The sequence below is a fragment of the Anabrus simplex genome, chromosome 1 (genome assembly GCF_040414725.1).
Source record: "Anabrus simplex isolate iqAnaSimp1 chromosome 1, ASM4041472v1, whole genome shotgun sequence".
Lineage (NCBI taxonomy): Eukaryota > Metazoa > Arthropoda > Insecta > Orthoptera > Tettigoniidae > Anabrus > Anabrus simplex.
Genome location: NC_090265.1, coordinates 285,857,795 through 285,870,083, shown reverse-complemented (window position 1 = coordinate 285,870,083; position 12,289 = coordinate 285,857,795). Strand labels below are relative to the sequence as shown.

The window sequence follows — 12,289 nt, the reverse complement described above, 5'->3', positions numbered from 1 at the left end:
CATGTTTGAACATCCACTGAATCAGAGTTCTACCGCCTTACCGACTATCAGCAGTAGAAGTTAAACATAGACAAGAAAATTAAGTCAATAGACACCAAAATCATTAATGTTAAACACTTACCGTTACATAGGTTTACCAAACAGTTACCCAGAGACCATGAACCGAAAATTACCCTTGGTATGGCAATAAGTTGTTTCAACACTACTAAAGAAAACAAGATGTTCTTTGAGGACAAGATACCTAATATTTTATTTAATAAATAAGGGTAAAAGTAGTCATAATTAGTATAAAATGAATAGATGAACGCCCTCGAAAAGAAACTATAATCTACATAAAACGCAAGGGTGAAGTTAAAATATAAAATGTTCGGCCGAACGAAAAGAAAATAATATACTTTCAATATTCCATAAAAACCTCCCAGAAATTGAGGACTTAGTAACCTGTTTACACTTCAACAGAGACCATTTCTTTGCTTAAATTATACTCTTAATAGTTTCCAATAATTTAATTTTCTTTCATTATTATAATTATTATCAATTTGAACAGTACCAACTACAATCCAGAGATTCCACCAGAATTCAGTACATATCTCACTGCCAGAAAAGGTAATAAATCATACCACCCAGGGAGAGCGTAGAATAAAACAAAGGGAAACAAAGAACGAAAAGGCAAGTAAAACAAGATAATACCCCACCAGGATGTAGAGTCAACCCAAGACATATAATTAGAAAACGACGTAAGGACAGAAACCGACCCATGAAAATAATAATAAAACAGCAGCAGAGAACAACCCAACCGGTTACTATGGAAACGTAAACATCCTATGCGTCCATAGCAACCACCAAAAACAAACAAGAGCAACAATGGTACAAATACAGGAGGGAAAGAAACCCCAAAAACATAATTAAAAAGAACCCAGGAGAATAAATAAAATAAACCAGAATTAGAATGTGGCAGAAAAACATTTCACTGAAATTCAGGTGAAACCTCTCGTGCTCTATAGTTTATAAACAGCGTAGTTACCTTTCCAATTACACATAACTTTCCGAAAACATTAGATAAATATAAACCAATTTGCCTTTACAAATTAGAAGAAATATGAAAACATAATTCTTTTTTGGAAGTAACCTTAAATTTCACTACCCACGCCTTTCAGAAACAGATAGGCGAAATTACCAAAATACAATAGGGAACCCGAATTAAAGAATGCCCTAACTAAAATCAAAGAAGATGAGGATGGACGGTTTTAGAAGTTTCACACACCAGGAATCTTGAGACACACAGTTTGTACACCACCTTCGATAGAATCCAGAGGCCAAAGGAAAAGAATTTATGAAGCTGCAGAAACACGTTACTTACATAGAGGTTCAAGTACATTACACATTATTAGAAAACTAAATAGCTCAGAGGACGTTCAGTAGAAAAGTGGTTGAGAAGATTTTTGAGGGCAAGCCCTCAATACCAAGCCATCTATCCAGGCTTCATGTCGTTTTCAGAAACCAAATGCCGGAGCGGAGTAAACACACGTCCTTCCTCCATCATACTCAAGGCAAGACTCATGGCGGACCACACCGATAATGAGCATGGCCCCACAGAACGGAAAGCGAAAGTCATAGACTCGCCCACCAACTTAGGGCACGTAATTTTACCAGACCAAGATTAAGGATTGCAAGAGAAAACATTACAGCAACATAATCTCATGGTGACAATGACGAAGATGGTATCAATTAAATAAAGTGGGCAAGGCCACGTAGAAGGTACTTGTAGAATACAAGACTGAAATAATTCTGATTGACACAATTTTAAAGAAACACAAATGCAGGTTTCGAAATATGGTTGGGGAGAGCTAATACTCGTCACCAACGTCACAGAGTTGTCAACAGTGTTGTACAATAAATAATTTGCTCTACTTTAACCAATAGCCTTATCTTTATTGTAATATTTTATGTATTGTACTCATTCCTGCCCACACCATGCCATGGTGGCTTTCTCTCGTGTTCTCCATAAAAACTTGTTTCCCTTAACCCCAAAGATGTTTGGAGTATGCGTACTCTCCAGTTGTCTGTTAAGAGGACATTATCATGGGAATGTTGATACTGGAATACTGCAGGAGGCGCTCAGCATGCTATTTTATGTCTATCCATATTAGCATCCTTCATTTTATTGAAATACAATGAATGGTAAGGCTGACAGTTTAAACACTTGTTTTATTTCATGTTGGTTGATTGAGAAATGCGAACCTTTGCAGACCTATTCCAGGTTGATTTCTGTGAATAGTTCTTGACCGATACCTCACAGCATAGTACATTTCTCTCTTCACATCACAGGAATTGTTTCCCACACTTGTTATGATTGCACACATTTTTCTCACCCCAACATTGTTGCTTTCCTTGGCTGTTCCATTCCAAAACAGTTTTAAAATCATGAAATGAAAGGAGGTATGCCCACTTTATAGCCATCATTCAAAGCCTATTGGCAGCATAGGTCTTCCTAAATGACTTTTTTTTTCCTTTTTCTACAGCTTTTCCCACATTTGTGCGGTCGATGGTGTGAACTGTGTCGTATATGTGGGTTTGGCCCCGTTTTACTGCTGGATGCCCTTCCTGACACCAACCCTATATGGAGGAATGTAATAGATATTGCGTGTTTCTGTGGTGGTTGGCAGTGTAGTGTAGTGTTGTGTTGTGTATATGAAGAGTAAAGTGTTGGGACAAACACCCAGTCCCTGAGCCAGAAGAATTTATCAGATGCGATTAAAATCCCCGACCGGGATGGCAATCGAACCGGAGACCCTCTGAACCGAAGACCTGAGCCACTCGGGCAGTGCTGAAATGTAGATTTGAGGGTCCCTGTTTCTTCTCTATAAGTGTCCATGCTGTAGCTTTTCCACTTTACTGATAGGTACACAAATCTTTAATAACTCTGAACAAAATCTGGACTGTTAGAATTTGTGCTTCTTTGGACATTCAAGTTTGATAGCATACAGTCCAGATCTAATTTAACTTTGTTGTATTTGTAAGTAAAGAAAATTCTGAGACACAATTGATTTTTAAGTTTGGAAGTGGCGGCTGATTCTATGACTAAGTTTGTGTCAACGTCTTAGAATTGGTATTCTGATTGGTTCAGGAGACTTGCAGTTTTGGTCTGAGTGTTTGAGAGATTACTTTTTAGGAGAAAATGGGAAAAATTGTTGAACTACGGCATTTTCCGTAGTAGAATCTGGATTATTGAATAATCACACTATTGTTTCTGCTACCAGTGTCTTGTATCCTTCTACATATAGAGAAACATAATAATTCTCTATTGCCCAACCCTTGGCTTTCATTTGACATACTCTTCGGTCTTTGTTAAAACTCTTTAGTATAAAATAAAATATTATTGCAGATTGGTAGTGTGACAGCACCACGCAAGATTATTGACATGGATGTGGTCTCTCCTGAGGGTCTGGATACAACTGTAGCAACCTCGCAGCGTGACACACGTCGTGCCAAACAAATTCTTTTGGAAATAGAGCGAGTGAGTACATTTGTTTCTTTCCAGGTTTAAAAATCTTTAATTCCTTATCTTTAATTATTGATCATTCAGTTGTTCCATATTTTACGAACTTCAGGTAACAAGGTGACTGTAAGAATATTTAACAGTTCCTGTGAAATTTCTTAATTTGAGCTTTTTTTACTTACAAGGATTTTTAGTACACAGCTGTTCTCTTAAATATCCGCAGGACAGGGTTTCCGTACAATAACAAAATGATTATCATTTCATTCTGATTGGTCCTAGTTTAACGTCTGTAGTTGTATCAGACTCTGCAGTGTCTGGTGATGTAAAGTGGGTGATTTTCTGTGAAATATGTTGCAATTTTGGTCCGGGCTGTCAATGTTTTTTTAGCGGAGGCCTGTTAAAACTGTTTAAGGGTGCTACGTCAGTGTGCAAGATAGCCATTCTTAACTTAATAGGTTTGCAAAGGTTGCTTTAATGTTAAGCCAGAATACAATTTTTGCTTTAAGAAATTGCACTGCAAATGAGATGTAGTGATTTTTTATTGTGCAGAAATGATTGAGAGTTTTGTTTAAAGGAGGGACTGTAACATTGGGATTATGTTCTGAATGTTTGATACACATACAAGACACACTTGCCATCTTCTAAGACTTCAGTGAATGCTAGTTCATTGCCTTGTATTATAGTTTGGCTTGCTTGTTCGCCTTCCTCTCGTTAAGACTACCGTATTTCCCGGCATAATCGTCGCACTTTTTATACAAAAATTTTCGAAAAAGTAGTAGGGTACCAATATAAATGGTCCGTTATTGGACCATTATACGAAGAATTTTTAATATCAGTATTTGTATTACTCAAAAAGTTTATTTATAACTAAATTGTATTTGATACAAATTTAAGATGCACGTAATACTCGCGTGTATACATCAAAATAACTAAAATAGTCTAAAACAAAATTCATAATTATTCGCAACAATTCGGCGAACGTTTTTCCAACCTGAAAATAAAAATGAACGTATTAAGTTAATTGTCATTAATTTGAGTATTAAAGTTAAAATATTACACTTGCAAAAAATTATCGCTTTGTTGTGAAATATGGACTTACCGGTACACAATTTATTCCCAATCTTCTGTGTCGCTATCGCAGGTTTCGGTATCTGATGCACCGTCCTCGCTGCTGTTAATACCAGTATCAGATTCTTAGCCTCTCTGCCACACTGCGTCATCTTCAGATCCGTCTAGTGCATTCGAAATCCCAGTCCTTTTGAAGCTCTTGGAGACTAGTTCAGGTGGTATAAGATCCCAACTCTTATCACCCACGAGCATAACAAGTCGAAGGGTGGATGCCTGATATTTCCAGCAGGCGTCAATTGCTGATCGCCGCTAATCTTCCATTCTTAAAATCGACGTAAGTGGTCTTTAAAGGGTTTATTAATACATACGTCTAGTGGCTGCAAAGCAGATGTTAGGCTACCAGGAATGACTATTTGTCTTGTCTTATTTTTACTGAGAAGTTGCTTCACTTCGTTCACGAGGTGACCTCGGAAACTGTCTAAAACAAGCAGAGCTGGTTGTTTTAGTAGTGCACCGGGTCTTCTATCCCACACAGTTTTAACCCAGTCCAGCATGATTTCTACGTCCATCCAACCCTTTGGTTGCACTCGTACATGAATTCCACGGGGAAACTGTATATTCTTAGGCATTGTTTTCCTCTTGAAAATGATGTAAGGTGGCAACTTTATTCCGTCAGCTGTAATGGCTAGCATTGCCGTGCATCGCAACTTCTCACTACCTCTGGTTTTCATTAATACACTCTATGATCTTTTAGCACAATAGTGCTGTTGCGAGGCATATCAAAAAAGATTGGAGTCGGCATTACCCATTTGAGAAAGCAAGTACGAAGTTTCCTTGCGCAAACGTATGACAAATCGGTGAAAATTTACAATCTTGTCCATGTAATCAGCAGGCACATTTTGGCTTAGTGTTTTTCTCCTTCGCACTGACAGATTGTGTCATTGCATGAACCCCTTAATCCACCCACGACTCGCCTTAAACTGAGTTAGGTTGTGTTTGCGCGCTACCTCCTGTCCCTTAATTTGTAACATTTCATATGATACACTGCAGCCATTGCTAGGTATTTCATTGACGTACATAAACACTTCTTCGTCAATTATAGGAAACTTCCCTGTTTCAGGACCTCTAAACGCGCGTCTAGAAGGGTTTGTGCTTTTTAGCTTGTTTTTTCAATTTCCGCCAGTCACGCACCAACTTTTCACTCGCTGAAAATTTTCTTTCTGCAGCTCTGTTCCCATGCTGTTCAGCGAAGGCATTTACGCTTAGCTCGAAGCCCACAGAATAGTTTCTATATTTACCCATAATCGCTAATAAATGCTTCACACGTTAATATTTTGCAATATAAATGACTCTCCGTAATTGTTCACTATTAAAACAAATTATTTCTACAAACACCCCAAACACAAATGAAAAACTTAAATTCTCACGCACACATGTCTACAGTAATCACGTCAGCCACAAACAAATAAATTCATCTGTGATCTGTCCATTCCAGAGCAGCCAATACTGTTAGGCAGCAAGGAAGCATGCAACAATTTATCAGTTGAGCTTGTTGGTTGCGACACACTACTGTGCTTGCACAAAGCTCGCAAACCGGAGCACGGACATCTTCATACATCGCTGTAGCTAGCGCGGTGTAGATCTACAGTAGTTGACCGTGTTCCGAGACGCCAGTAACAAACATTCATTTTTTTCAATTTCTTTTAAACGTACGGTGATTAGGTTAATATTTCTTCCCAGTTATTGATGATTTTACATTACATTACTGACGAGTTTATAAAATAAAACTTTAATACCATTGGATGATAATTTTCTTGACTGCTTGGGTAAAAGTTTTCATCCCATGCCCGGACATTTTTGACGTAGTAGTAAGATAAGAGTCTAGCAATGACAACTGAGACATCATAAATAATTCAGCTGACCGTGAGCTGAATAATTCCGTGGAAATCTGCGTTATCGCCTTGGTTTTCACTTCGTCCGCAATAACGCAGGAGCCGGCCCCATGGTGTAGGGGTAGTGTGCCTGCCTCTTACACGGAGGCCCCGGGTTCAATTCACGGCTGGGTCAGGGAATTTTACCTGTATCTGAGGGCTGGTTCGAGATCCACTCAACCTACGTGATTACAATTGAGGAGCTATCTGACGGTGAGATGGCGGCCCCGGTGTAGACAGCCAAGAATAACGGCCGTGAGGATTCGTCGTACTGACCACATGACACCTTGTAATCTACAGGCCTTTGGGCTGAGCAGCGATCGCTTGCTAGGCCAAGGTCCTTCGCGACTGTTGATCCGGGGGGCAGGTGGTTGTAATAACGCAGAATTCTATCGGACCTCTTGTCTACTAGTTGACAAGTGTGTGTTGGTACCAGTATTTCCTGGCGACGTTGCCGATAAGCGATAACTTACAGCCTTACGTATTTCAAATGAGAAATCATAATATGTAGGTGGTGAATAAATTGTACACTGTCTTGCGACCACATTGTCAAACTCGATAGCCTACCGGTAAGCCATGTGTCTTACATATACCGGTATTATTTATTTATACGTTTTGCAACATCTCGCAAATGTGACTGTGTTGCCAAATTGCCCATAAACCATACACGTATTTAAATTGCGCATTCATGTGCAACTTACATTGCAGTTCAATTTACCTTTTAACCAGATTGGTGAACAAAATTTGGACGTGCGATGATTATGGGATTAAATGTTAGTCCGATTTTTGTATTGAAAATAAAGGATGCGACGATTACGCAGTGGCAACAATTATGCCGGGAAATAAGGTACTGTTGATAAACCATCACAAACAAGCAAATTTTCTGTGTGGTATGGGTCACATTTCACACAGTTATAAGCTTGCATTTATAAGATGGGCTCAAACCCCACTTACAGCAGCCCTGAAGATGGCTCCCCATTTGCACACACTAGGCAAATACAGGCTGTACATATCCCCTTGTCATCAAATGGATCAGTCCAACATTAAGTCCAAAAATAAAAGCAGACATTGCAGGACTGCTAGGCTACAATGATGCTATACTATACAGTCAGTTCTGTTGAAAAGTGACCATGTTAACAGTAAAGGACATCCATCTTAAATATAAGCATACATCTTTATTTTGATTATTCTAAATCACTTCTGATGAAATGTATCTAGATCTAAATACTTTTGACTTTTGTTACTCATGTTTACTGGATGATTGCAATGCTTCGGAATTTCTCTCTCAAAATTGGTGTATGAAGTTCCTTCCTTTTCAAATTAAACTGAACTATCTGACCTCGACCTAATCAGCGACAATATGAGTTATGAGCAGAATGATGTAATTTGGGATGGAAAATCCCTTTGTAACTTGTGAATAAATGGTCACTGGCAGCAGTAGATTGCAAGACGATCATAAAAGTTTGGAAAGAGACCTATACAGAAGAAGTAACTTCACGGCTACTACAGCAGTCTTATGTACATTTATTTATATCCTTTCTTTCTTTCTTTCTTTCTTTCTTTCTTTCTTTCTTTCTTTGACTCAGGAAGTGGTACAAACATTTAAAATCAAGTTCCATATATCTGCAGAATGGTTTTAAAAGAAGGGATTACATAGCCCGGTGTTAAAAGAAAGTTTCCTGGAACATGTGTAAAGTGCCCGTTTAACACAAGTGGACGAAACTAAGGGTGATGTCCAGGTTTCAAGGTGTCTGTGTAAATGAGGCTTATTTAACATATGTTTTGTGTACAATAAAATAGGTTAAGTAAAAATATTCTGTATTAGGTGGTGTCCAGTGAAGGTGTCCATTAGAGGAGGTCCGACTATATCATATTACTTAGCATTCACTGGAACAGATTTGCGCCCGGTTGTACTGTATTACTACCTGTGTGAAAACATTGGCTGGTGCATGGTTCATACAGTCCGTCATATGGGGTTCTTTCTGACACAGGAGGTACTGTAATTTCAGACAAAACTGTACTTCATTCTCCACAACAGAATTCCCAAACTTGCATTGTTTGAATTCAAGGCAAATTTCTACGCCAAATTTTTCGTGTTAATAAGTAAGATTAAAGTTAATAGTGGTCTTTGTTGCTGGATTTACTATGGCCTTTTACTATGCATAATTGCTAGTAGAGTCTAGATGCTGGTGATTGTCTACTATGTTCTGATGTGTTGAAAAGTATCTGTGAAAGTTTGGTGGAATTTATCCCTGCATTTTCCACTCTGTACACAGTTTTCTCTGAATATGTGGAAAGCTGGGGTAATTTCAATGCTGCATGTGTACAAGGGATCAATCAGTCATCATTGAACTGCATTTAGGGCTGTCGCCCAGGTGGCAGATTCTCTTATCAGTTGTTTACCTAGCTTTTTCGTAAATATTTTCAATGAACTTGGAAATTTATTCCCTCTATAATTTATTCCAATCCCTTACTCCTTGTCTTCTTATAAATAAATATTTGTCCCAATCTGTGCTCTTGTATTCCAACTTTGTATCCTCATATCTTTGTGAGCCTCCCTGGCTCAGACAGCAGCACGTCGGTCCCTCACAGCTGGATACCGTGGTTGAAATCCCGGTCACTCCATGTCAGATTTGTGCTGGACAAAGCGGAGGCAGGACAGGTTTTTCTCTGGGTACTCCGGTTTTCTCTGTCTTTCATTACAGCAACCCTCTCCGTTATCATTTCGTAGCATTTATCGGTCATTAATAAATCACTTTGGGGGTGGCGACCCCACCGTAATAATAGCGTATATATGGTTCATTCATTACATCCCTGACCCGGTCAAAGACTGGAAAACAGGTTGTAGGTTTTCATTTTTCATTATGATCTTTCTTATTATTAAAAGCTCTACTCAAGTTCATTGTTCTACTTACATCATTCCATGCCAACTCTCCACTAACAGCTCGAAACATACCACATAAGTAATTTTCTATTAGAATAAAATTTATTGTAGCCACCTATTCAATACAATTCACCATTTGTGGTGATTTAATTCTAAGTGATTTGTTTACACTATATAGGTACATGTTTTGCTCCGTTTTTTGGCATCTTCAGCTTATTGTCAGTCTTAAGGTCAAGACCCAGGTCTTGTCTGAGTTAAACATTTGGAACCAATATATACATATATGACCTTATACTAAGAACCTTCCTATTTTTTACAAATAAAAAAAGGGGCCTTACTTTAGGTGATATGTTCAAAAATTATAAAAATGTGCAACTTCAATTAAAACAATATTTGTTACATGAATACATTTAAAATTATCTAACAATTTACAAACTGTAAAAAGCAACAATTGGATCTCTTGATCATTGGATGAATCGTTAGGTTGGTAGTTTGTAGAAAATATGTTCATCCAAGGTTCTTTTTGTTCACCTATGTCATTTGTGCTGGACAAAGCGGAGGCAGGACAGGTTTTTCTCTGGGTACTCCGATTTTCCCTGTCTTTCATTACAGCAACCCTCTCCATTATCATTTCATAGCATTTATCGGTCATTAATAAATCACTTTGGGGGTGGCGACCCCACCGTAATAATAGCGTATATATGGATCCATGGTAGAGTGTCGGCCTCCGGATTCCAAGATAGCGGGTTCAAACCCAGCAGAGGTACTCGGATTTTTGAAGGGCGGAAAAAAGTCCACTCGACACTCCATGTCGTACGATGTTGGCATGTAAAAGATCTCTGGTGATACATTTGGTATTTACCCGACAAAATTAATTAAATCTCAGCCATAGACGCCCAAGAGAGATCCGGTTTACTCTGTCTGCCATCTATTGGGCCTAGAGTAAAATGGAACGTCGAAATTGACGAGCAGAAACCCATATGGCGTCAAATGAAAATGTCTGCACACGGTAGCTGAGGCCATACGATTATTATTATTATTATTATTATTATTATTATTATTATTATTATTATTATTATTATTATTATTATTATTATTCGTTTGGCAGCAACATAATAGGAACCATAGTTTGTCGTTCTTGCAAAGCTTGAAATATCCCATGAGGAAAGTAGCATAGTAGGTTGTTACTATTATAAGGAATTAAGCAATTTTTGTGGATTAAACTTCGTGTATGTTGGAGTACTTTACCCAATGTCATTCAGTAGTTAGCTGTTCCTCTATGAAGTGTTATTAAGATGCTTTTTAGACTAATGTTATCGGTGATTCATTGTTCTGCCATGGAATTGTTAATGTATATTGTCTGTAACTAAATAGAAAAAAAAAGAAATTTAGAATTATGAATGTTATAACCCGCGTTAATAATAATTGTGTTTATTCCATGATTGTGGTTGGCATTACACTTTCAGTCTGATGTTAGCTAGATCCACTTGTTCTGGATGCGTCTGAATGACTAACTTTTCTACTTCTATTGAAATACTGATGCGGTAGCGGATGGGATGTAGAGTAGGGGGGGGGGGGTTGTGCTTTGTGTGCATGTGTTATTGCTAAGGAGGTGTTGCCCAAACTGGTGTGGGCAGGTTTAGGATTAGGCATGGTTATTGGAACATTTGAGTGCTGTGGTTGAAAAATAATAGGTATCTTATTATGATATACAGTATGGATCAGCTTGGGAGTTACCTCATATAACAGAGTTTTGTTGTTGTCAATGACGTTGTTAAGATTAATTTCATTATAGGTCTGGTCCAAAAAAAATGTATAAGTTCCCCATTTCACTCAATAATTTCCCCTTATCTAAGTATCTAACGATGGTTAGATTTTTCTCGTTTGAAGTGAATTTGTCTCCCGTTTTGTCTCCCGTTTCCTTTCACATGCTGGCTCATGGCTGAATACTTGTTGTGTTTGGAGGCATTGTAGTGTTCCAAATACCTTGTATAAAAGCTTCTCCCAATATGACCCAGATACGTGAACCCACATTGTGTGCACATTAATCTATAAACTCTAGCTCTTGAGTGAACATTACTATTATTGACCCTATTATGGTTAAAAAATATGTTTTGGTTATTATTTACTGTCCTGAAAGATATATTGACGTTACTTTTTTTTTAGAACATTAGTGATCTGGTGAATAGCCGGGTTGTTATATGTAATTGTGTAATTATTTTTCTTACGTTTATCTGGCACTAAATTGGAGGACAGTTTAATTTTAATTTTACTAATTAATCGATTGACCATACTTATTTTAAAACTATTGAAATGAGCTAATTGTCTTATATATTTTAGTTGTTTTTAAATTATCCGGAGAAAGTGGACGTTTTAGAGCCCTATATATTAAACTATGAAAAGCGGCTTGTTTTTGTGTCTTAAGGTGCAGGGATGAATCTTTAGTAGTTATGGGGGAATGAGTAGGTTTCCTATAAATACGAAATGCAAAGTTGTTACGCAAATGCGTGATTGTTATATCTAAAAATTTAAAGAATTTTTGACTTCGTCTTCTTTGGTAAATTTAATATTAGTCTATTTTGTTTAATGAATCCAGTATGTCATCACTATTGGTAATGTCTTTGTTTATAGCTACAAAAGTATCGTCAACAAATCTAAGCCATAAACAAATGCCCTTTATTTGTGAAATGATTTTTGTATGTTCCATTGAATCCACGTAAATATTGGCTAGAATGCCAGAAAGCGGGTCCCCCATTGCTAAGCCTTTTTGCTGATAATATTTCACATTAAAAGAGTAGTAATTATTATCTAGAACGAAATTTAATCTCTTCATGAATTCTTCTTTTCCATCTTACTAAGACCGCTGTGTTTATCGATGTTACATGGATAATTTTGACAGTTTCTTTA

General features: G+C 37.6%; 1 protein-coding gene across 1 annotated transcript in view; it reads left to right on the top strand.

Moving 5' to 3' along the window:
• The window catches only part of Patr-1 (Protein associated with topo II related - 1), a 490,596-nt gene that overhangs the window by 309,024 nt on the left and 169,283 nt on the right, over window positions 1-12,289 (top strand). Inside the window, exon 10 of the mRNA XM_067159788.2 lies at window positions 3,386-3,517. Coding sequence (XP_067015889.2) covers window positions 3,386-3,517 — 132 coding nt within the window. The remainder of the gene's footprint in view (window positions 1-3,385; window positions 3,518-12,289) is intronic.